The following is a 25,994-nucleotide window of genomic DNA, read 5'->3' as shown; positions in this document are numbered from 1 at the left end:
CTAGAACTTCAAACATTTTTGAATTCTATCCCATCATGCAATTTCCCGCGAAATTTATATAACCTGGCATGTTTACAATATAATGTTTTGGTAAAGGAATCTAACTGGGAAGAATTCTGTATTGTAAATCTTCGTTAGGTAGGTTACACGGAATCAGAAAATATTCTTTTTATCTAAATTTTCAGTTTTAGAATTGCAGAATTCAAAAGAAATGTTAAAAATGATAAAAAGGTGTCTCAGTCATTGCCAAATTTTATTGTCAAATCATATCTCCTTATATATCTGTATAATTGATAATATATCTTTATAATTGATAGTAAATCACTTTTTGGCTGATATTTAAAAAAATAAGGCATTTAGAGAAAAATCGGCTGTGTGCAGCCTGATCATTGTCTGTCTCCTTTCAGATTTCCTGTGGGGCGAACAGGTACTACTACTAGAGCGAACGGACCCGGATTCGAAATTGAACAACCTATTTTAGTAATCCCTGTTGGTATTCAGTTTCCAGAGCAATTTTCTGATCTGGTTGCCCTCAGAATCCCTTGTCAAGCGATAGTAAATCCTTTTTTTAGGGAAAAAATTTGGAACTACCTAACCCCATAGTTGCCAACTGACATGATATTCGCGTGTAATACACGCTTTTTCAACGGTTTACACGCGAGGATTTTATCACATGGCGTGTACACGCTTTTCACCACTTTACACGCAATTACACGCTTTTTCGTTGTTTTGATTTTTTGGTTGTTAGTGATATCGCGATTCTCGGGTTTTTTCATTATAACACGATAAATACCGAAATTTCGAAGTAATTGTTTGGTGGCCATATTGTTTATTTTTCTATATGGACGAACAGCAAAAGCTCTTAAGGTAAGTAGTTTGTGATTAGTATTTACGATTTTGGGACTTTCTTTCTTTCAAATTCACTTAGGGGAAATGTCCTCAGAAAGAGGTCGCTTTCAGGACCTGTACCGTCGTCTAAAGAGCCGATTTCTAAGCGAAAACGATGTGTACGAACCAAGATAATTTCAAGATTTATAAATTATATTTGGGAGTTCGAGTTTATATCATCGAGGGATAAGTAACGCATTGTGCACTCTATGTTGCAATCATAACAATACATATGAGAGGAGAACTAAAATACATAGCTATTTGATTAAGCATTTAACAATTATAAAATATTTTTCTTTTTCAGTTTCAAATGTAGCCAACAGATTTCCACAGGCCATAGGGGATGGAAATATCACGGAACTGTTGGATCAGTTCTCATAGTATTAGCTGTCTTCTGATGAACTACCCAGTTTTGACCAGGCAATAGCAACATATATTGTATAGTTTGTTGGGAGCAATGGTAGAGATCATAGATGACATTTTAGATGGCAAAAAAACATTATGACACTCAATTTTAGTTCAGCCAAATATCAATTCTGACTGTGAGAGATCATTTTTCAATTATAAAGAAATTTACACTGAATTCTGATCAGAACTCGACAATGATATATTGTGTGCCTTTTTATCAAGTAAATGTATCCAAACCAGCAGGTGTTTAGACTATGTGCCTAGTGGTGTTGCTTTAAAAGCAGCAAAACAGACCACTGTTGAAAACAATAAAAGTTTACAGTTGAATATTGTTTTTTATATTAACAAATTTGCATATAATGTGAAATTATGAACATTGTTCATATTAAAAAGTCCGCATCTACGTCACGCGTTTTCACACGCTTTTTGACATGTCATGTCATGTCATGACATGATTTCTCATTGTCAGAGGTTGGCAAGTATGCCTAACCCATTGTTACCTAGATTACATTTACCTATGACTTTTACAATGACAGTACCTTGGTACATCTGAAACAGGTGAGACGGGATTGATTCCCTTAATACCGTAACACTTAGTAGATACTTGAGCAACCGTAAGCGGTTGAGCTAGTGAACATGGTGAAGTACTTCTTTAGTTCAATAATTGTAATTGTTATGAATTTAGGACCAAAATAACGGTGTTACGATTAACAGTCTATGTTCATTAGCTGTCCAGAACAGTTCTCAGTATATGATTCATTTTCGTCATTGTGACACATAATATTTGGTTAGAATGGTGTAACATAAACTGCTTGATTGGTTGGACTGCTATCATGGTTATTATCCATTGGGTTTCTCAGGACTTCACCCTAAGGGTGACTGGGGAGTAGAAATATGGTCACCACTGTTCCTCCGACCGGCAGTAAAACAATCACCAAAGTGAGGCGTCCGTTCGGCTGTTCTGGATGTATCAGGCCAAAATTAAAATTGAGTTTGTTTCCCCTTACCCGACCGACCCTCCAAAAATCCGCCGACTGAAATAATTTTTTTCGAAAATCACGTTGTTGTTTTTTTTTTTTTTTTTCGTTTCGCTCAAAAGTTCGTTTTTTTAATTTCGTTTCCTTGAATGGTCCGTATTTTCAACATTCCGCGAAATCATTGTCGCCCGTGTGTTTGCAGCAAAGGGTAAACAACGTATGCAAGGATACTGAAATTGGAATGGAATAATGTTTTAAATAAATGCATCCGAGCAATCTTAACTACTCTTCCTTTCTAGCTACGCCTCCAATAAGAAAATGCGTAGCGAGAATGGCCGAGTAGTTACGATTGCGCATCCGAGCTCACCCTTGAGCTTAAATGTTAGGCCTGGTGTTTCTGCCGTGTTTGTGGTAAATCCCTGAGTTCGCCTTTATCAGTGGTTGACTCAATAAGTTGTATATTGGCGTGCTATTTATGCTATTTTGTTTCATTTCGTATGTGATATTGGACCATACACTAGTTGTCTTTGGATAAAATAGTAGTTGATTTTTTTCGAGCTCAGTATCATATTGTGTTGTGAAAAGTCGAGATGACTATACCAGCTTATGCTTTGATTAAAGTTCTTATGTCTTTTATAAGCTATAATGGGCTGATGATTAAATATGGTCACACATTCAGGGTTTTGTGAAATAAGATGCCAGTGTTTCATTATTATATTTTTAGTTTCTGTATAGATGGGTTGAATTTTGTTAACATTACTAGCGGTTGCTCCCATTTCGCAGGTCGATGTGTTAGCAAGTTTTCCCTTTCTGTATTTTGTGTTTGATAAAAAAAATCGTTGATTTCAGATATTTGATATCCTCGTTTGAGCTTCTTACTGTTTTTTAAGATCAGTTTTGCTGCTTGTGTTTCTGAGATACCTCAATACTTCACCCTTGATAAATCCTTTCAATGAAAACACTTTTTGGGTGTGAGCAGTGTCTGTGCAGATATTGATATGTTTCAGTTGGTTTGATATTGGTTTTAATGTCTTGTATCATACTATGCCTTCGTTAAAGAATCTTTCTCCTTTGTATAATTATATTGCCCCCAAGGGTGACTGGGGAATAGAAGTATGGTCACCATTGGTCTTCCTCCGACCGGCAGTAAAACCCGTGCTAAAGTGGGGCGTCCGTTTGGCTGTGCGGGATGTACAAATTTGCAGCCACGTCCGGTCAGAATGGGGATGTTAAATCCGATGCCTCGTGTAAAGAGAGTGCCACGCTCTTTGCACGTTAAGAACCCTTGCAACAACTCTTTGAGGGGTCCGTAGGTGACCTGTTGCAAGGCTAGATTTCTGTCCCTATCCAATATACCCTCATTTCCCGTGGCAGTCTAAATTTCTCCGACCTTAACCCCTTAATCTATTACAGAACCTACCTATTGTAGTTATTGTGAACTTGTTCTCGTCCTGAATATGCATGAAATATTTGCCACTGGATGTTAAGCAACCAACAATCAATCAATTGTATAATTATGACAGTGTCTAAGAATATTGTTTCATTACAGGAAAATTCGTAGGTGAACTTCAACTATCATTATCATTTTGTTTCTCTATGTTGAAAGCGTTGTAAAATGTGTTCAAGAATTAACAAACATTGTAAGGTCTGCTAACTCAGCGAATACTGATCCGCACATAGACACGCCCAAGGTTTCATGGTAAAGTTTATTGTTAAAAATAAATTCATAGTTTTCTAGAATAAGCCTTAATAGGCGTAGTCATACTCGCTTGGATCACGGTTTGTGGCTTCTAGTATTTCCTTAAATGGAAAACAAGTGTACATATTTTTTGCATCGAATGTTACTAGGTAACAGTCTCGTCGGGGTTTTATATTTTCAATTGAATTAATAAAACTATAAGAAAAATATAGAACCGTGTCTCAATTTATATGTGGTCTACTCTAAGTCACAAAGACATTGATATTTACCAACATTTTCTAGTCTGAAATTGTAAGGTGTTCTAGTCATGCATATAACGTTATACAGTATGTTGTTTTAGTATCAATAAAGTTCAATTTGTTAATTTTATGTGTTTTCCTGTGTGTTAGATATATTTCAGGGATTTTCTCTAAAAAAAAAAAAAAAAGCCTACCTACCTACCCACTTCCAAAATGGTGGGTAGGGTAAGGGGAAACAAAGATATTTTTAATTGCGGCCTCAAGTATGCAGCCACGTCCAGTCAGAATGAGGAAATTAAATTCAATGCCTTGTGTAGAGAGAGTTTGCACGTTAAGAACCCTTGCAACAACTCTTTGAGGGGTACGTAGGTGGCCTGTTGCAAGGCTAAATTTCTGTCCCTATCCAATATACCCATGATACTCTCATTTTACCATGGTAGTCCAAACTTTCCCTGACCTTCATCCCGGACGGCCTATATTGTAAGACCTACCTATTGAATTTATTGTCAACATGTTCTCGTCCTTAGCATATATGAAATATTTGCCACTGGACGATAAGCAACCAACAATCAATCGGGACTAACAGTATAAATTGATCTTTCTATTTCATGTTCAATTCTGAATAATTAATGAACGAAACAAGTCTTTGTTTTCAATTTTACAACAGTCAGGGGACTTATTTAAGTAGCAAATTCGAAGTTTTGTCACAAATTGTGATTTTGTAGTTTTACCAAAATTTTAAACACATAGGTTTAGATAATATCTTTTCATTAGTAAAAATTGAAAAAAAAGAACTTTTTGCTTCTTTTAAGCAGCAAGGTTTATGCCTTTGATGCAATCATTTAGCTGCAAATTCTATTTTAGTTGAAAAAATGCTATAAAAATGGCTTTACGTAATGAACTGATACTTTCTTAACAGATTTTTCCTGGCAGTGGGAGTTTTTTTCCTGTAAAATTCAAGGTTTCATCTTATAGATTATGTGATAAATTCTACTGTTCGCCATCAAAATTTCACTGTTCGGGGGTGTTGAAATTAGTGTGGGTTATTAAAATAATGATACTTAAAGAAGTGATTTTTTGGAAGGAAATTGAGGTATGATACTTAAACAAGTGATTTTTATGTCATTATCCTAGATTTAGTACAAGGTCATCACCTGACATAACCCGTCATCCTATCAACACAGATGTTGGTTCTGATAATTTTAGCAACATAATTAGTCCCTGGATCATTAGTATTCTATATTTAAAGCTACAATAAAATTAAATCACTTAGTCTAGTGACTAATTTGTACTACTTAAATAGGTGATTATTAAAGAAAGACCACTCTTACTTCCAACCTTTATGGACATAATGTTACTTGAATCAGTGATTTAGAAAATCACTCATTTAAGTAAGTCCCCTGACTGTACAATGTCTAGTGGAACTATTTATATTTCTGAAGCAAAGAAAGAAAACTAGAAGTCCAGACCATTATGCCTTTTGCATATATTATTAAAAAGATTTCCATTTAATGCGATGGTCAGTGTTCCTCATTTGCACATTAACTTTGAATCATAGTTCTGATAAATAAAGGAAATCATTTTGTAACTGAATGTCACCCCAAAAGGCAGGGGTTAAAAAATTTTGTTACAGCTAACTAGCCCAGGACTTATTGGCAGCAGGATTTTACTAGCCCTGTTCCAAGAACTACTAGCCCATCAAAACTAACCTGCTAGCCCGAATATCCCTTTCAAATCAAAGTGTGCTGCATAATACAGGCTGGGTGTCATGTTTTGAAAGGGCATTATACACTATTTAATAAAATAAATCAAATGAAGTTATGTTTTATTTTTTAATAAGAACAAGGATCTTCAGGCATCTTTTTGGAACTCGACATCAAAGACAGCATTGTCATTTTCATCCTGAATGTTCAAGTTTTGATTTCTGTCCTTTGACCTTGGTCCAGGCAATTTGTGATGATTGACATGCCTGGTAGTTTCACTGGACAACAGCCAGTGCTCAATACTGGCCTCTGGTTTAAATTGTGATAACTCTGGACCTTCATTCATAACAAGAAGCTGGTTCTTTAGGTGAAACTGTGTCATTATGCTTCTCAAGTTCGTTTTAACAGTTTTCATATGTGAGAACCCCCTTTCACAACTAGCTGTGCTTACCGAAATTGACATTATGCACTCAACCAGCTTAGCAAATGCTGTGTCCTTAACCGATTCTTGTAATATGTAGCTAGACATGACTTGAACAACATTTTCACTTTTCAGATGCCTACATTTTACTTTGAAATCAGCAAACTGTCCAAGGATTTTGTCAATTTCAACCTCAGTAAAGTGTTCATTTAGATATTCAGACATAAGTGTTCTGATCTCACATAGACCATGCAAAGCTAACTGCTGAACATCAAATGGCCATTTACTTATGTCAAAGATTCTAAATAAGCAGAGTGGTTCCTGCTTCAAATTTTCAAATCTCTTATTAATGTAAGATATAGTGTCTGTAAGGAAATTGATGATATCCTGGTCATCTGTGTAGGAAATTTTACAATTTGCAAAATTTCTCAATTTAACGCCTTTGTACTCATGACTGTCAACATCATACATTGTTCCAAATTCATTAATATTTTTACCTGGTACAGTTTTTAAAGCAATAAGTTCCATTACGGTAGATTCAATGAGATCATTGGCTTGAAAAATCAGGATTTCGTTCTTTTGAAAACACCTAGACAGTTTAGTAAGAATAGGCAAGACATCTAACAGGAAGTGAAGAACTTTGACAAATTTAAAAGAAGTCAAGTCATTGTGATACCCTTTAGATTTATTAGCATCATCTGCTCTATTACCAGCCTCATAATTATGCTCCAAATGACTAACAACTAATGGAAAATTATTTTGCACAGCTTTAATTGCCCTGTCCTTGCTTGCAAGCCATCTCACTTGTTTTACTCCCGAAAAATGTGTCAAATCAGTTTCAAACATATTTGCGATTTCCTTTATTTGGCGCCTTCTCCGTGGTGAATAATGATAAAAGTTAAAAATTCCCTTCAGTGTATTTTCAAACTTTGTCATGTAGGTAAATTTTTTATTTGCATCTAGAACTGCCAGTTCTAACTTATGAGCAATACAGTGAATAGCAAACACTCTTTCAGACACTGCATCTTGAATTCGTTTTACTACACCACTTTTAGAACCAAAATTCACCGAAGCCCCATCAAAATTAACCATTAACAGATTTGGATGAGTCCCATCATTGGCTTTTAACTGTTCAAAATCGAGACCAATAGATTTTAACCCTTCTTTTATCGCTTCAAGTATCCCGGGAGCATCTGCAGAATTAAGTGACACAATGTCGATCATTCGAACCACAGGTTACTTTTCAATTGGATCCATATACCTGAAATAAAAGTTCAATTTGAGTAGGACTTGTACTATATTGTACACGGTCGGTGACCAGTAAATAAGATGTGACTTGACTGAAATATAAAAATAAGGAGATGTGGTATGATTGGCAAAGTGAGACACCACCAAAGTTTAATTGTTTTAACTTTATCAGTTTCACACACAAGACGATGTATAAAGATTTTGAAATATATGTGCATTGGGGTAGACTTAATACCATCAGAGACATATCTGATATCATACAATTCATTGCCCTTTTTATACACAGGTATTTTACGTTTTTTTTTACGCTAAAGTTATAGAAAAATTAAAGGAATCTATAAGGAAGAACAAGAGTTAATATTACTTGATACCCTTTCGTCGATTAACAGAGGCATAAAAATGGATATAAACCGATTTTGTCAGTTACTTAGTTAGTTTTAATTTACAAAAAGAAAACAGTTAACTCTTTCAAAGATAACTTTTCGCTTGTCCAATAGAAAGGGAAGAATTTGAAACATTTGAAATTTTACTTATATGAATAATGTTCATTGACATTTAACATGGCGTACCTTATGTAAATTATTTCCTGCTCTATAACTGCTGAATCTGTTGAACCATCTGCCATAACACTTATAAAGTTGACCTTGTTCATGTCAGCCTTGATTCCAATCCTTAGTACCTGAGCTATGGACTCAATAAACATTATACATGCTGGAATGTTTTGGTAATTTTCAAAGTCAATAAATCCATTCATTTGTTGGACTTCCATCATAAAAATAAAGTCCGAGAAGGGTTTTCCCTTTTTAGCTACTGCATATATTTCATTTTGTTTTTTTCTTTGTCAGATAATTTCACTAAAGCTTTAAAAATATGCTTTTCGGCGAGAGTCACCTTTTTTCTATAAACTAGTTCATGTTTATCCGTTGTAGTACTATGCCGGGTCGTTAGATATTTTCTGGCACAGAAAACATGTTCATTTGTTTTATCGTGGGAAACAAGTGGATCAATTCTTATATTTGATGTCCCAACATACAAGGCGGACTTTTTATTTGCATACTCGGGGAAAACACCGACAGTATTCGCAATACATAGCCTCGGGTTTTTCATCCTCCGCAACCGACCTTGCCCACGGGAATCTTTCATTCCATGTCGCTATGAAAGTTCTTTTTCGCTTGTCCCGATCGTACTTTCTATTTTTTTTAGATGTATTTTCAGCCTCATCAGTATCCCCTTCATTTACCGATTTTTGCTTTGAAGTTGATGAATTTCCTGCGGTCGCCGTAGTTAAATATTTTGATATATTTTGTTGCATTGACATTGTTTCGTGCTCACTGCAAGAACAGTTGTCCGACAAGACAGATCAATACCGATCAATACATAATACCCCCCGGTACCGTTAATTGAAAAACTCGACAGAAGCAATGCACAATATCCCCTATAATTAGAAATCGATATTGAAAGTACAAGAATTGCGATCAATACATGATACCGGGCCACCCTGAGTTATTTGTTCTATTTTTAAAACATGTTACTGCGCATGAGGACCTGTACAAACCAGCTCAAATTCTTGGAATCCCGGATGACGTCATTGAATCTGATTGGCTAAGATATAAAGGTGATGAAGGGATTTTCCACTATCTATTTTTGAAACGTCAAGAATTTTTTGTTACTAGTCCGTCGGGCATACTGGGTTACAAGTTTTGATTGCCCGAGGCGTAAATGTCTAGTCCCGGGCGTCGGGCTAGTGGATTTTTTAACCCCTGAAAGGGTGACTGAGAAATAGAAATATGGTCACTACAGGTTTTCTTCCAATAAGCAGTTAAACCCTTGCCAAGTTGGGTGTCTGTTTGGTTGTGCTGGATGTAAAAGTATGCAGCCACGTCCAGTCATGTTGGGGACATTAATGAGAGTGCCACGCTTTCTGCATGTTAAGAACTGTTGAAAGAACTCTTTGAGGGGTCCGTCGGTGGACTTGTAATGATTAATTACTGTCTTGCATCCAATATACCCTCATTTTCTAGTGGCAGTCTAACTTCCCTGACCTTCATCTTGGACGGCTTCTAATAAAGGACCTACCTTTTGTAATTATTGTTTATTTGTTCGTCCTGAACATGTATGAAATATTTGCCACTGGACGCTAAGCAACTAATAATCAATCAATCACATCATTGTGTGCCTAGTTGTATATATGATCATGATGATTATTACAAAATTTTTCGAAGACAATATTTTTACTGAAAAAGACCCAAATTACGGAAAACTTTATACCTTTTTTACTGAAATCACCTAAAGAGGGTTGGTATCTATGTATAAGAAACACTTATGAACAACATCAACAAACGACAACCAAAGTTCCAAAGTTTAATACAAGAGCAGAGTTCTGTAATGTCCCTCACATGGTACATATTTGATCTGTCTATGCAGGTACATATTTTATTTACAGCTGTTATCATAATGCTAGCAAGTTAAAGTATTGGTTGACTTGCTTGCTTTGTTTGTATAAATGTTTGCTCAAGCATTGTAATTAAGATTGACATCTGAAAACAATATAAAAAGGTGGAGTTAAACTTATATACATTATACATGTATTTAAGTTTGATTGGACATTATCAAATAATCATATTTACATATATACAGGTTTAACTACGCCTACTTATATTGTTTGCAGATGTCAATCCTAATTACAATGCTTTAGCAAACATTAATACAAACATTTTGACAAGCAAAGCAAGCAAGGCAAGCAAGACAACCAAATTCTTACTCTACATGCATTAGGAAATTAGCTCTAAAAAAAACACTGATGTTTATTTGTTGTTTTTTTTTTAAATCAAGGTAGAAAAATGCCAGAAAAAGTTACCAAGAAAAGGAAGACAAAAATAGAAAATGAAGAAAAGAAAGAGACGTACAGTAAGAGACTGAGGAAAAGAATGATGAAGACAAAGGAGGAAGAGTCATCGGAAGAGGATGCAAAAAATATCAATCCACTGACTGGGGGTTACCATGGTAATGTTGACAATGACAAGATAGACCCAATTGATAAACCATTAGAAATCAACATGATTAATGACCGAATAGGTAGTCATGGAGATAAAGAGACAGTTGAACCCACACTGCCTCAGTTTAAGTGTGAACCAAAGATACATGGATTCACTCCCTTGGCTTATAGGAGTCAGAACTTGGTACATTTTCTGCAGCAGTATACTTCCGGTCAGAAGAGAACTGTGAAATTAAAACAGGTGAAATTTAAGTAAATTTGTTTTCCATAATTGCTGTAAACCTAAATATATTTTTGCACTATACATTTTTGAATATACATGACACTTAATATTTACAGAGAAGCACCAAGAATAAATGGGCCATTCTAATTAATTTATGAACAGGGGATGGGGGGTGAATGGTTACCTTGTGAAAGACCCCCTGAAGAAAATTTCCTGGAAAATTTCAATCCCTCAGATGCTTGGTTAAAAATGAAAGCAACAAAAAGACAACCATGACAACAATACAAAAATACCTTGCATAGAAAATCAATATTTAAATAACCTGAAGCCCATCCAATTTTTATACGACCGCAAAAATTGAAAATTTTTTGGTCGTATATTGGTATGATGTTGGCAGCGTCGTCGTCGTCTGAAGACACATTGGTTTTCGCACTCTAACTTTAGTTTAAGTGAATGGATCTCCATGAAATTTTACCATAAGGTTCAATACCACGAAAGGAAGGTGGGGATTGATTTTGGGGGTTATGGTACCAACAGTTAAGGAATTAGGGGCCAAAAAGGGGCCAAAAATAAGCATTTTTGTAACTTCCAGACAATAAGTTGTGTGTAAGTGTATGGATCTCTCTGACATTGTACCACAAGGTTCCATATCACAAAGGGAAGGCTGTAATTGATTTTGGGGGTAATTGCCTCAAAATTTTAGGAATTAGGGGCCAAAAAAGGGGCAAAAAACAAGCATTTTTCTAGTTTCATGACAATAACTTGTGTGTAAGTGTTTGGATATTTCTGAAATTGTACTACAAGGTTCCATATCACAAAGGGAAAGCTGGAATTGAGTTTGGGGGTAATTGCCCGAAACGTTTAGGAATTGGGGGCCAAAAAGGGGCCAAAAAACACATTTTTCTAGTTTCCAGACAATAACTTGTGTTCAAGTGTATGGATCTCTCTGAAATTGTACTGCAAGGTACCATACCACAAAGGGAAGGCTGGGATTGAGTTTGGGGGTGATGAATCATAAGGGGGTTCAAAAAATTTGGGGGGGGGGAATTTTTTTTTTTTCTTTTTTTTTCTTTTTTTCCTTTTTATTTTTCTTTTAAAATTTTCCATTTTAAGTTGGTTATTTCTGATTAATATTTAAAAGCAAATAATAATGATATGGTAGGAGATACACACCAAACAGGATGTGTAAATTATTATATAATAAGTATTGTGCAATAGCAAGAAATTTTCAATTGCACAGTATTGCACAATTGCAAGAAATCTTCAATTGCACAGTATTGCGCAATAGCAAGAAATCTTCAATTGCACAGTATTTCGCAATAGCAAGAAATATCCAATAGCACAATATTGCGCAATAGCAAGAAATTGTCAATTGTACAGTATTGCACAATAGCAAGAAATATTCAATTGCACAGTATTGTGCAAAAGAAGATACTTCGTATAAATTGCTTATTTCTTGATCAATTTCAATGGGGTTTTATTCTTGAATTCTTGGGGTTCTTTAATATGCTGAATCTAACCGTGTATTAAGTTTTTGGATTTTGGGCCCCGTTTTTAAATTGGTCCACATTGAGGTCCAAAGGGTCCAAAATTTAACTTTGTTTGATTTCATCAAAAATTGAATTATTGGGGTTCTTTGATATGCCGAATCTAACCGTGTATTTAGATTCTTAATTCTTGGTTCCGTTTTCAAATTGGTCTACATTAAGGTCAAAAGGGTCCAAAATTAAACTTAGTTTGATTTTAACAAAAATTGAATTTTTAGGGTACTTTGATATGCTGAATCTAAACATGTATTTAGATTTTTGATTATGGGCCCAGTTTTCAAGTTGGTCCAAATCGGGGTCCAAAATTAAACTTTGTTTGATTTCAACAAAAATTGAATATATGGGGTTCTTTAATATGCTGAATCTAACCATGTATTTAGATTTTTGATTTTTGGGCCCCGTTATCAACTTTGTCCACATTGAGGTCAAAAGGGTCCAAAATTAAACTTTGTTTGATTTCATCAAAAATTGAATTCTTGGGGTTCTTTGATATGCTGAATCTAACCATGTATTTAGATTTTTTATTTGTGGACCCGCTATCAAATTGGTTCATATTTAGGTCAAAAGGGTCCAAAATTAAACTTTGTTTGATTTCATCAAAAATTGAATTATTGGGGTTCTTTGATATGCCAAATCTAACCGTGTATTTAGATTTTTAATTTTGGGTCTCGTTTTTAAATTGGTCTACATTAAGGTCCAAAGGGTCCAAAATTAAACTTAGTTTGATTTTAACAAAAATTGAATTCTTGGGGTTCTTTGATATGCTGAATCTAAACATGTCTTTAGATTTTTGATTATGGGCCCAGTTTTCAAGTTGGTCCAAGTTGGGGTCCAAAATTAAACTTTGTTTGATTTCAACAAAAATTGAATATATGGGGTTCTTTGATATGCTGAATCTAAACATGTATTTAGATTTTAGATTTTTGGCCCAGTTTTCAAGTTGGTCCAAATTGGGGTCCAAAATTAAACTTTGTTTGATTTCAACAAAAATTGAATATATGGGGTTCTTTGATATGCTGAATCTAACCATGTATTTAGATTTTTTATTTGTGGGCCCGCTATCAAATTGGTTCATATTGAGGTCAAAAGGGTCCAAAATTAAACTTTGTTTGATTTCATCAAAAATTTAATTATTGGGGTTCTTTGATATGCCAAATCTAACCGTGTTTTTAGATTTTTAATTTTGGGTCCCGTTTTTTAAATTGGTCTACATTAAGGTCCAAAGGGTCCAAAATTAAACTTAGTTTGATTTTAACAAAAATTGAATTCTTGGGGTACTTTGATATGCTGAATCTAAACATGTGTTTAGATTTTTGATTATGGGACCAGTTTTCAAGTTTGTTCAAGTTGGGGTCCAAAATTAAACTTTGTTTGATTTCAACAAAAATTGAATATATGGGGTTCTTTGATATGCTGATTCTAACCATGTATTTTGATTTTGGACATTGGACCATAATAGGTAAATTAAAAAAATTGAAGTTCTTAGACCACATTCTTTCTGTGTCAGAACCTATGCTGTGTCAAATATTTAATCACAATCCAAATTCAGAGCTGTATCAAGCTTGAATGTTGTGTCCATACTTGCCCCAACTGTTCAGGGTTTGACCTCTGCGGTCGTATCAAGCTGCGCCCAGCGAAGCATTTTATCTTACTCTGTTAAGTCTTACAGTTATAAATGATAAATTTAGTCATTGATATGATTTTGCTTCCCACTGCTTGACTCGCCATGGTCAAAATGGTCCTTTTTTCTCCTACATACTTCCTAAAGTTGGTTTCTGTTTTGCCTCAACCAAATGTTATGAAACTTATACACAATGTTTATTACCACAAAACACAGACCAAGTTCGAATTTTGCTGGGGCCACTTTTACAGTTCTCAAGTTATGCCCCTTTATATCGTTGAATGTAAGAGGGGGCATTATTATTGTCCCATGGACACATTCTCCATTTATTTTATTTTCATTAGGAAACTTTTAATAATATACAATCATACATAGAATTGAGAATGGAAATGAGGAATGTGTCAAAGAGACAACAACCCGACATATATGTCCTAAGTCAGGAATCTGATGTTCAGTAGTTGTCGTTTGTTGATGTGGTTCATAAGTGTTTCTCGTTTCTCGTTTTTTATACATGTTACATAGATTAGACCGTTGGTTTTCCCGTTTGAATGGTTTTACACTAGTAATTTTTGGGGCCCTTTATAGCTTGCTGTTCGGTGTGAGCCAAGGCTCCGTGTTGAAGACCGTACTTTGACCTATAATGGTTTACTTTTATAAATTTTGACTTGGATGGAGAGTTGTCTCATTGGCACTCATACCACATCTTCTTATATCTATATATGTATAGGAAATGACTGTATATTTATATTTCAGAGTTTGTCAAGCACAGTGGTCAACATGATATCGGATTTGCAGCTTTGTAGAAATGCCAGTCCTTTTGATCGCAGAGTGACCACAATGGAATGGCATCCAACCAACCCAAATATCCTGGCCGTGGGGTCCAAAGGAGGAGATATTATGTTGTGGGATACTGCTAATGTTAATAATGATAAGATGATTCAAGGGGTAAGATATGCAACTGTTGATTCATTTTACTTGTGGATTGTGAGAGGATAGTTATTTTTGTGGATGCTTTGAAAAATCAATAGGAAATTTTATTTTGTTTTACGCTTAAATTTGCAGTTCACTTTTATGGACACAATCCACGAAAATACACAAATAGTTTCCCACATTTAAAAATGAATCCGTAATATTCATTATTAAATATCTTTCCTTTCCCCTGAAATTCTGAATTAAAAATGAGGATACCATAATCGACCGTGCAACCCCCTTCTCGTCATGAAATTTCAGAGAAAAACCTTTTTGTAACTGTTAGAAAACGTCTAATGAAACTCTGGTTATTTCAAATCATGTGTGATAGTTTAGGGTAATTTCATGGAAAAACCTGTTTTCCATCATCAAATAGAAGTCGAAAATACTTGTAAGTGAGCAAATCTAAAAAGCTTTATTTTACATCAGACAGCTGAATACATGTAGTTATCTGAATTTCTGAAGAAAACCAATATATACAATATAAGGTCAAAGTCAGAAAAATTTAAAAAAACTTATAGGATTTAGAAACTGGGGAAGGGGTGAGGTTTTCTGACATTGACCTTATACTGTTTTTATACTGCAGGTAAAAATGGCTACAATTAAAGTCATGATAGTCAATTAATCCACATCACTTTGAAACAGCCCCACCCATTTCCCTTCCCCCTGTTTTAAATTCGCTAATGCCAAATTGCAATGCGTCTGCTTCATGCAGTTGTATTATCTAGAAAGCCTAAATCAGATGCGCAGTAATTAAAACAAAAGGATGATAATTAATTAATTATCTCTTCAGATTGGATAATTTGAAATAAGGGCCTTGTTCTGATTGGTTCCCTTCCCACATCTCACAAAGCAATTAGAGAGCGAGATGCCAAGAGTGGCCAGTAGGGAATTCCTTATATCATTGGTTGTTTTTAATAAATATAAGCTGAACTAAAATACCCAATCGGCAATAATGGACAGGTAATGCATGTGCGATGATACATGTCAACATGCTGTGTATTAATAATTCATTTTTCTTGTTAATAAAAATATCACTTAAATAAAAATATTAAAACAAAATTTAAAAAAAAATTTTCATCCGTAAACAAAATAGTGAAGAAAAGTGACACGATATGAAATCTTCATTACACACAAAATAACTGATACTATATTTAGTAGATAAAGACAACAGGAAGTGTTCTAGCTTCAGTATACATTCATGTCATTGGTTCATATTGTAAGATCAAATTAAGGATGTTTGCTACTCTGTTTCAAAATAACAATCTTTTTAACAGACTTTTATAAATTGATAGTATATATATAAAGGAACATAAAAAGCAGTAAAAATGAAGGGTCTCTGTGCTTGTTTTCTAGATTTAAGCCATTGAAAATTTGGCGGGAAATAATTCTCTCTAGACTTTTGCTAAATTCAACACTGTCACCCTTTTTCTTTCAAAAACTATGAAAAAAAACAAGGATTTAATAGCATTTTCAAGTATTGCCTTTTAAATTATATGTAATAAAAATATAAAAAGAAAAGTAGGGGTTAGCGGGTACAATTTTTAAATGGCACTACATGGATAAAACCACAGGATTCCTAATAGTTGGCAAAAATTTGAAAACAAAAGGAGAGAACATCCTTAAACAAGGCTGTTTCTATTTTCAAAAAGTTCACAATAAGCAGACAATATATTAGCCCAGGTCTCACTTTTAAGCAATGCAATATACCATTGTTGATATTTCATGTAACATGTGTAATTGGTCGTTTTTAGTCTCAATTTAGAAATTTTCTTATACAATGATTTTATGCTCCCCCGCCGCTGGGCAAAGGGGCATTAAGTGTTACCTTGTTCGTCCATACTTACATGTACATCCCAATATTATTTTTTCTATCTTTAGTTTTCCTCAACCAAATATCAAATTTTGGTGGGGTCACTTTTACAGTTCTCTAGTTATGTCCCTTTATAACGTTATATGCAAACGGGGGCATCATCTGTGTCCCATGGAAACATTCTCCATTTATTTGTTTAAAATTTTTAATACTGTCACATGTGTCATTTAAGTTCATATTTCGATTGAGAAGCTGTTATAAACAATTGTTTTATCTGCTTACATGTATCTGCATTTTAAATCATTTAAACATATTATGCAAATATGAAAACAATTTAATCATCAATTACCTATGTTTTAATAGATAGGAGCTGGTGGAATCATGAATGCCATTAAGTTCTGGCCATCAGACAACAATTTCATTTTATCTGCTGCTGTTGACGGCACAGTCAGACTTAACGATGTGGACGGCAGAAATTCAAGAATACTTGCAGACACAATGAATCCTCATGAGTAAGTCTTGTATCTGTTTTATTTTGAAGATTGGGGCTGGTGGAAATATTCAAGCAATTAGATTTTGGCCAAACGACAGCAATAAGATATTAGCCTCTGCGTTGGATGGGCGAGTAACTCTTCATGATGTGGAAGGGAGACAATCCAATATTTTAGCAGATACTTATAACTTTTATGAGTAAGTTTTCAATGTTGTCTGTCATGTCTGTTCAAGATGATTGTTGATTGTATCTGTTTATACATGTAGTACCTCTGATACAGTTAAATAACGTGAATTTGGGTGAAAAATGATTTAGATTCTGGCACATTTTATTGAGCAACTACTGTAAATTCAGAAATTATTGCGATGTTTTTATTATTGCGAAAAATGCGACAGGGTTATAATCGCAATAATTTAAACTTGCATTTTGAAATTTTTTATATGAATTAAACAGGATTTTTCTCAATATCGCAAAAATTAAAATCGAATTTTAGTCTAAAATGACAAAATCGCAATAATAAATGCATGCGATAATTTCTGAATTTAAAGTACTTTGGATTTAGTATTATTGGTAAGATACCAATTTTTATGGATTTCCCAAGTATAGACGAACAACAAATATAAAAGTTCTACCAAGTAGAAAATTTCTATAGGATATATACATGTATAGAGACATATGTAAAACCACAAAATCAAGTAAGCACCAAAAGGGGAGATAGAATAAGGATACTCGGGGGAGAATTTTTGACTGATTTTCATCTGCGAGTAATGGGGAGAGGAAAGTGGGAATAGGGGAAGGGAAGTGGGAATTTCAGGGTAGGGAAGTTAGAATCACGTACCGCCTTGTCCACCCCCTCAAATGCAAGAATTGTTCCTGATGGAATATAGGGTATGGACTAGTTGTTCTGACATTATACATGTAGCATTGTTAATTACAAAGTTTTCTGAGGAACTTCAGATAAGAGAAAGAAATATATTATAGCAATTTAAATTTTGAACTAAAGGATGTTTGCTCCTCTTGTTTTTATACGACCGCAAAAATTATTTTGGGTTCGTATATTGGTATGATGTCTTCGTCTGTGTCGTTGTCATCCGAAGACACATTTGGTTTCTTTACAATAACTTTAGTTTAAGTGAATGGACCTCTATGAAATTTTACTAGAAGGTTGAATACCACAAAAGGAAGGTTGGGATTGATTTTAGGGTTTATGGTACCAACAGTTTAGGAATTAGGGGCCAAAAACAAGCATTTTTGTAGTTTCCAGAAAATAACTTGTGTGTAAGTGTATGGATCTCTCTGAAATTGTACCACAATGTTCCATATCACAAAGGGAAGACTGGGATTCGGTTTTGGGGTAATTGCCCCAAACATGCAGGAATTAGGGGCAAAAAAGGGGCCAAAAACAAGCATTTTTCTAGGTTCCAGACAATAACAGACAATAAATAGTGTTAAAGTGTATGGATCTCTCTAAAATTGTACTACAACGTTCCATACTACAAAGGGAAGACTGGGATTGAGTTTGGGTGTAATTTCTCCAAAGGGGGGTTTCCAATTTTATTTTCTTAAAAATTTTTCAATTTTCAAATTTTTTGAAAAGTTTCAAGAAGAAATCTTCAATTGCACAGTATTGCGCAATAGATTTTAAAGATCTTTGACCACATTTATTTTGTGTCAGAAACCTATATTATGTCAAAAATTTGATCACAATCCAAATTGAGACAGTATCAAGCTTGAATATTGTGTCCAAATTTGCCCCAACTGTTCAGGGTTCGACCTCTGCGCTTAGATTTTATAGATTTTTTGCCTGATATTTTCAGAACCCTCTGCTTTTATCCATGTAGTGCCATCAAAACATTTTGCCCGCTTATCCCTATTTTTCTTTTCATCATTTTATATCATATTGTTTAAAAAGCCGTATTTGAAAATCTTATAAAATCCTTGATATTTTTCATGGTTTTGGAAACAAAAAAGCGGTGAACGTTAAAAGTATGAAGAATCATTTCCCACCAAATTATTTAATGGCTTATATCTCAAAAAACAATCACCTGGATCTTTAATTTTTTCTGCTTTTTTAGTTCCATTATTCATAAACTATAATTTTAGAACAGTCAAAAAAAAAACCTTGTTATTTTGAAACAGAGTAGCGAAGATTCTTAAATTACAAGAATTACCAGTTTTCCTAACAAGGTGGGTATTTTTCTGGAGGTACTTCCAATGAATGATAAAAATAGTCCCATTATATATAGCCAAAGTCACCTGAACACCAAAAATAAGAATTTTGTTTTTTTCCAGTTTCTGGTACTGCAGTGTAGATGTCAATGATAAAAGGAAGATGGTAGTGGCAGGCGATAATGTTGGCAATACACAGTTAATGACGTATGAAGGCAAACAGGTAACTTGACACACAGTTAATGACGTATGAAGGCAAACAGGTAACTTGACACACAGTTAATGACGTATGAAGGCAAACAGGTAACTTGACACACAGTTAATGACGTATGAAGGCAAACAGGTAACTTGACACACAGTTAATGACGTATGAAGGCAAACAGGTAACTTGACACACAGTTAATGATGTATGAAGGCAAGCAGGTAACTTGACACACAGTTAATGACGTATGAAGGCAAACAGGTAACTTGACACACAGTTAATGATGTATGAAGGCAAGCAGGTAACTTGACACACAGTTAATGACGTATGAAGGCAAACAGGTAACTTGACACACAGTTAATGATGTATGAAGGCAAGCAGGTAACTTGACACACAGTTAATGACGTATGAAGGCAAACAGGTAACTTGACACACAGTTAATGATGTATGAAGGCAAGCAGGTAACTTGACACACAGTTAATGACGTATGAAGGCAAACAGGTAACTTGATGTACCTGCTGATCTCGCGTAGGGTTTTGTTCACTGTTTTAGCCTAAGAAATAAAAGTTGAATCTTTGTTGTGATCATTATTTGCTTTTTGTGGCATTGTGCAATTAATTTAAAAAGTGAGAAGTTCACATTGGATAAATTTAAGGGTACAATGTCCAGCCAAAATTAGACACCAGTAAATTTTTCAATATACAGTATAAGGCTCATAGGAAAAGCAGTTGCTGAAACTACAAAAGCTAGTGAAGACTGGTTTTTTTCTTGACAAGGAACATGCACTTTTTATTTAACATGCCTAACAAGTTTTGTGGCATCAATTCTCCCATTTTATGCGACAATTATAAATTTTTAAGATCTGGATCATACTCTAGGCAGTCTGAAACTCGAGTAGAAACATTCACCAGCATATCCCTTTGTGTACTGATGTGTTAAATTGACACATGTATTTAAGGAAGAACTTGAAACTTAGATTCTGGAAATGGGAACAAAGAACATATCTACAAACCACTAGAATTGGAATCAACAAGAAGGACTCTTTTTCAAATGCAAAAAAAGTTATTTGTTTACTTTTTGTTTTTACAGATATTCAACTGTCGATTACATAAACAAAAAGTTACCCATGCAGAGTTCTCTCCCCGTGAAGAATGGTTACTGTGTACATCATCAACTGACCAGACTGTCCAGTTCTGGGATGTTAGAATGATGAAAGACAGGAAGAGCAGTTTGTACATTCTAAAACATGAAAAGGGAATTAACTCTGGTAAGACTTTATATATTGAAACAGGAGAAAGGGAGTTAACGTTAATGAGCTAAACTTTATAGATTGAAACAGGGGAAATAGAGTTTACTTTAGTGAGGTTTGTACACCAATACAGGAGAAAGGGAAATAACTCTGGTTAGTTGTGTTTTTTTTTTACTAAAACATGAAAATTAAATGAACTAAGGTGAGGCTTTATACACTGAAAAGGGGATGATGAGAATTCAATTATCTCTTGTGATGATTTAGACTTTAAACATAAAAAAGGGAATTATCTCTGGTGAGGGTATTAATTTTGATACTAGCGAAAGGGATTTTCTCTGGTGAGGCTTCAAATTTTTAAACAGAAGTAAGCGAATTAACTATTGTGAGGCTATGAATTTTGTTATTGGAGAAGGGGAATTAACTCTGATAATGCTTTATACACAGAGCAAGGAGAAATGAGATAGGGTAATTAACTCCTACATATTCATAGACACTTAAAAGAAAATTAACTTCAACTCCAACATATACACTTAAACAGGGAAAAGGGAAATTACCATTTTGAGGCTTTTTTGTACTGCAAGAGGATAAAAAAATTGTGAGCTAAAGTACTCTTATAAAGTGTAGTTTAGTCTATAAAAAGTGTAAAAGGAGAAAGGGAAGCTTTTAATGGTTAGGCTTTATACATTGGAGAAAGAGGATAAAGTCTGGTGACAATTTGCACACGGTAAAAGGAAAAGTAATAAACCCTTGTGAAATTTCCTATCTATGATGTTAGAGGCTGTATAGCATGAAACACCTTGATTGTATTAACACTGGAGAAATTTTTGTACTTAAAATGCAGGTTCATTTGGAAAACAATCTTAATAAAATACAGATGATGTGTCAACTCTTTGTTTACAAGAATCTGAAAATCCTCCATTTTTAGATTTTTGATACAGGCTCACAATTTGGTATGGTAAACCAGTTGTATGTGTTCAAAACCTCCCCCTCTAGGCTATGTTGTAAGACTAAAACACAGGTACCAACAGGATGACCATAACATGAAAAAGGATTTTAAAAAAGGGTACATAATTTGGAATGCAGATTCAAAATGTGCTTGCAGCTACAGGAAGCTACAGCCTCTGTTTGGGTACTGCTGCTCAAGTTTATGTGTATGAGGGTCTGAATGGTGGGTCGTTCAATTCTTTATTTTTTAAATTTTTATACCATTTTTCTCAATTCTTTATTTATTTTGACCTTTGTTCTCTATTCTTTATTTTTTCAGCACCAATTATTCTCTAATTCTTATTTTTTGGCTTACCTTTTAATTTCTTCCCATTTATTCTACACTTTTTTGCCCATTATTCTTTATTATGTAAACCCCATCCAGATAGGTATGTTTTTTGTTGCAATTTTGAAATCTTGGTGTGCAAAAATTAATACTGGATATAAATAGATATAAGAAGATGTGGTATGAGTGCCAATGAGACAGCTCTCCATCCAAGTTACAATTTATAAAAGTAAACCATTATAAGTGAAGGTACGGCCTTCAACACGGAGCATTTTACACAGTTTGTATTTATATTTATTTCCAGCATACTTCAGTGGAACAGATGGTTGTCGACTGCTAACTACAGACCAGGGTAATCAGGTTAGAGTATACAGGGCACCAGATTGGGTATTAGAAAGGAAGATTTCACATCCTCATAGATTCTTTCAGCATATCACTCCAATAAAGGTATTATATTAAGGCAAAAGTACTGTGACAATCATAACTAGAGCTCAGAGATTGTCAATTGGACCTATTTGTTTCTGGGCCTTTAACAAATTTGAGCCTTGCTACAATATTATGCTTCTAACAGTGAGTTAGCACTATCATGAAAAAAAGCTTCAATAACATGGTAGAATCTTCTTTCTGTTTTTTGGTGATTTCAGGATTTTCCCCAAAAAATAAAGAAGCAAAAGATTTCCCGCAAATTTGTATCTGATGACAGCATAATGAGCATTTTGTATATCTGATTACCAAAAGTTAAGATGATGAGTAAAACAAGCATACATAAATAACTTTTGGCAGCTCCTCAGTTAACACTTGTCTCATATTACTGTTGATTCATTTATTTTTGTCGGTAATAATATTCCGGGATAGAGGATAAAATAATTTTTTGTGAATATTTGATTTTGAAAAAAGGCAAAAAATAAACCCCAAATTTGTACCACACAAAAAATAATTCACAGTCAAGATATGCATTTTGTCATATTTTCATAAAAATGAATTTCATTAAAACTTTTGCAGGCAACATGGCATCCTCTTCAAGACCTTGCAGTTATTGGTCGATACCCTGATCCAAAATTTCCTGGTTACCATGATGGAGAACTACGTAGTATTGATATTTTAGACGTAGAAACAGGTGATCTGGTAACCAGTCTTAGTGACCCCTCTTCATCCGGACTGGTTTGTGTAAGTATGAAGCACATGGGAACCAGTACATGTGTCATCATACAAAAAATAGGCAAATTCTTTTGTGTATCTTTATATAGATTTAGACTGCAACTCAGTGATACAGCAACCTAACTATACTATGATACAAAAAAAAAAAGACAGTTGATTTTGATTTTTAACTTATTCTTTTGAGTGTTTATGTAGGGGGATATATCGAATGGAAAATTAAACACATTTATAAAAAAATGTTTCATAAATGTCTTACTTGGATAGGATCTTCTTTTATATGGAATTAACACCATGGTGAGAAAATTTTGAGAAAATAAATAGAATCAAAATCATCTAGAAAGGGCTTAAAGCCCGCACCCCCTCTAAAAAAAAGAGATACTGGAAAAATAAGTTTGCTTACATTAAATGGTAGTTACTGAACGACACAACAACAGAATTTTCTTAGTTCTGAAATTTGTGAAAGACATAAGATTAAAGATTTCTGTTGTTCCAGTTCATTATATTTTTGATTTTTCCCAATCGACTCTTTTTATTTGTTTTTTGGTTTAATTCAAGACATATTTCACTATCATAAAGACATTAAAAAACAACGTAATTGGCAAACTTTTGTTTGAAGGTTCATTTTATGTCCATATTAAGAAAGAGAAAAAAATTCCAGTTTCCATGAAAACATTTAACCTTTTTGATGTGAAACCCAAAATAACCTTCATACTAGTAATCCTGCTAGAGCAGGATCTGTTTACCCTTCAGGAGTACCTGAGATCACCACCAGTTTTAGGTAAGGTTTGTGTTGCTCAATCTTTAGTTTTCTTTGTTTTGTTGTGTGTACTGTTACTTGTCTGTTGGTCATTTTCTTTTTTCTTTTTGGGGTTTATGTCTTTGAATGTCACTTTGGAATCTTTAGCCTCTCTTTCACTGCATTTTTATATTATACCTGTTTGATTTAGTTCTATCTGGTATCTTTATTTTGCAGGTAAATAAATTCAACAGAAGAGGTGACGCATTAGCTTCTGGTATGGGTAAGTATATATAAACAATTTACAACTGTGGATATTGTACACTGTTTCAAGGGCAGATAACTCATTTAAAAAAGAAATGTCTTTTTTAAAATGAATTATATACTGTTTCAAGGGCAGATAATTCATTTAAAAAAGGACAAATTCATTTAGATATAAGTCAATGAGGCAGCAAACCTACAACAGAAAAAAAGACATCACACAGAAGTGGTAATTTCACATATGAATCAATCAAATAGTTTTTTCTGATGTCATAAAACAATGGGTGTGCCAAGACATTGTCAATGATGTTTCATCAAAACAAATTATGTAGAAAAAATAAGGTTTTTTGCATTTTATCTTTTTTTTAATCCATGTAATAAACACAATAAATAATCAAAGAACTAAAATATCTATAAATATGCAACTTGTGACCTAACAACACTGATAATTAATTATGTACAACACACAATTGTGCATTAATGAGTTGTTTTCAGTCTGACACTGATTTGTATTTTTTGTGTTTGAATTCTTGACTCAGTTATTCTTTAATTATATCTTATCAGTTTTCACCAAGATTGCTGTGATTACAAATAAATCCTAAAGTATCATTCATTATTTTGATGAAAGCTAACCATGATGTTCTTTTTTTTTTAAAAGGTGTTCATATTTTATTATGGACTAGAAAGGAAGAAGTTGCTGAAAGACAGAAGTCTCTTTTGCCAGCCATGAAATCTTACCTTGACAACAGTAGCCATAGCAACCAGAGTAGCCGTAGATCAAGGCAACCCAAATCAAAAGAGACAAAGACGAAAGAAAAAACAAATACAAAAACTGATAAAGAAAAATTGAAACTGAAAATGAAAAATTCCAAGAAATAAAATGACTGAATTAAATATGTTTCATCATATTATTTTCTTTAAAAAGATTAACAGTTTATTCACCATACAATAGTTTTTTTACTTGAATGAAGTGTTAATACTTAGAAAAATGAGAATATATATTCCATGTAAAATATCACCATATAGAAAGACTATTTCAAAATTATGAGTAAACAAATCTAGTACATATACTTCAACATTAATCATCCTATAATCATATTCTTGCTGTTTAGTTTAGAAATATCATTTTCGCATGTCTTACATTTTTGCAATTATATTGTTTGAAATGCATATTTTACTAAAATTGTGAATTTTGTGTTCCTGTTGTCATGTAATTACTGTAAAATTATTTATTTCTTGGGTACAAACTATCCTGGACTAAGGAAAAGTAGAATTTTCGTGGATATTTGATTTCATGGTTCTACAAAAGTCTGCATAATTATCTATAGATAATTATACCCCTGCTTTAAAAAAGTTGGGGTATACTGTTTTACCTCTGTCTGTCCGTCCGGCCGCCCCATGAAATATTTTTAGTCGCATCTTTCTCAGGAACTACATTACAAGGATTTCTGAAATTTGGTTTCAGGGTTTATATAAGTCAGCTATACCATGTTTTGCGTTTTCAGATTCATCACTCAACAACCTCCTGTTTACCAAACACTTACATCATTTTACACATGACATCAAAGTTGTTGAAAATTTTCATCACATTTATCTCAGGAACTACATTACAAGGATTTCTGAAATTTGGTTTCAGGGTTTATATGAGTCAGCCATACCATGTGATGCTTTTTCAGATTCATCACTCAACAACCTCCTGTTTACC

At 33.9% G+C, this 25,994-nt stretch overlaps 1 protein-coding gene across 3 annotated transcripts; it reads left to right on the top strand.

Moving 5' to 3' along the window:
* The first annotated feature begins 12 nt into the window (after nt 1–12).
* LOC127720648 (DNA damage-binding protein 2-like) lies at nt 13–25,191 on the top strand. Of its 3 annotated transcripts, none has more exons than XM_052227363.1 (10): nt 13–142; nt 10,420–10,819; nt 14,723–14,914; nt 17,293–17,441; nt 19,537–19,636; nt 20,705–20,882; nt 22,439–22,581; nt 23,137–23,301; nt 24,266–24,311; nt 24,948–25,191. In XM_052227363.1, exons 2-10 carry the CDS (start codon nt 10,424–10,426, stop codon nt 25,166–25,168), a joined length of 1,590 nt encoding a protein of 529 aa, XP_052083323.1. In that variant the 5' UTR covers nt 13–142; nt 10,420–10,423; the 3' UTR covers nt 25,169–25,191. The 3 variants fall into 3 exon arrangements, with proteins under 3 accessions (XP_052083323.1, XP_052083322.1, XP_052083324.1); XM_052227362.1 differs by lacking the exon at nt 17,293–17,441 and adding an exon at nt 17,115–17,263; XM_052227364.1 differs by lacking the exon at nt 17,293–17,441 and adding an exon at nt 17,115–17,263 and having other exon boundaries at nt 43–138.
* The last annotated feature ends 803 nt before the right edge of the window (nt 25,192–25,994 follow it).

This window comes from Mytilus californianus, unplaced genomic scaffold (genome assembly GCF_021869535.1).
Source record: "Mytilus californianus isolate M0D057914Y unplaced genomic scaffold, xbMytCali1.0.p SCAF_11, whole genome shotgun sequence".
Taxonomy (NCBI): Eukaryota; Metazoa; Mollusca; class Bivalvia; order Mytilida; family Mytilidae; genus Mytilus; species Mytilus californianus.
This window is presented reverse-complemented; position numbering and strand designations above follow the sequence as displayed.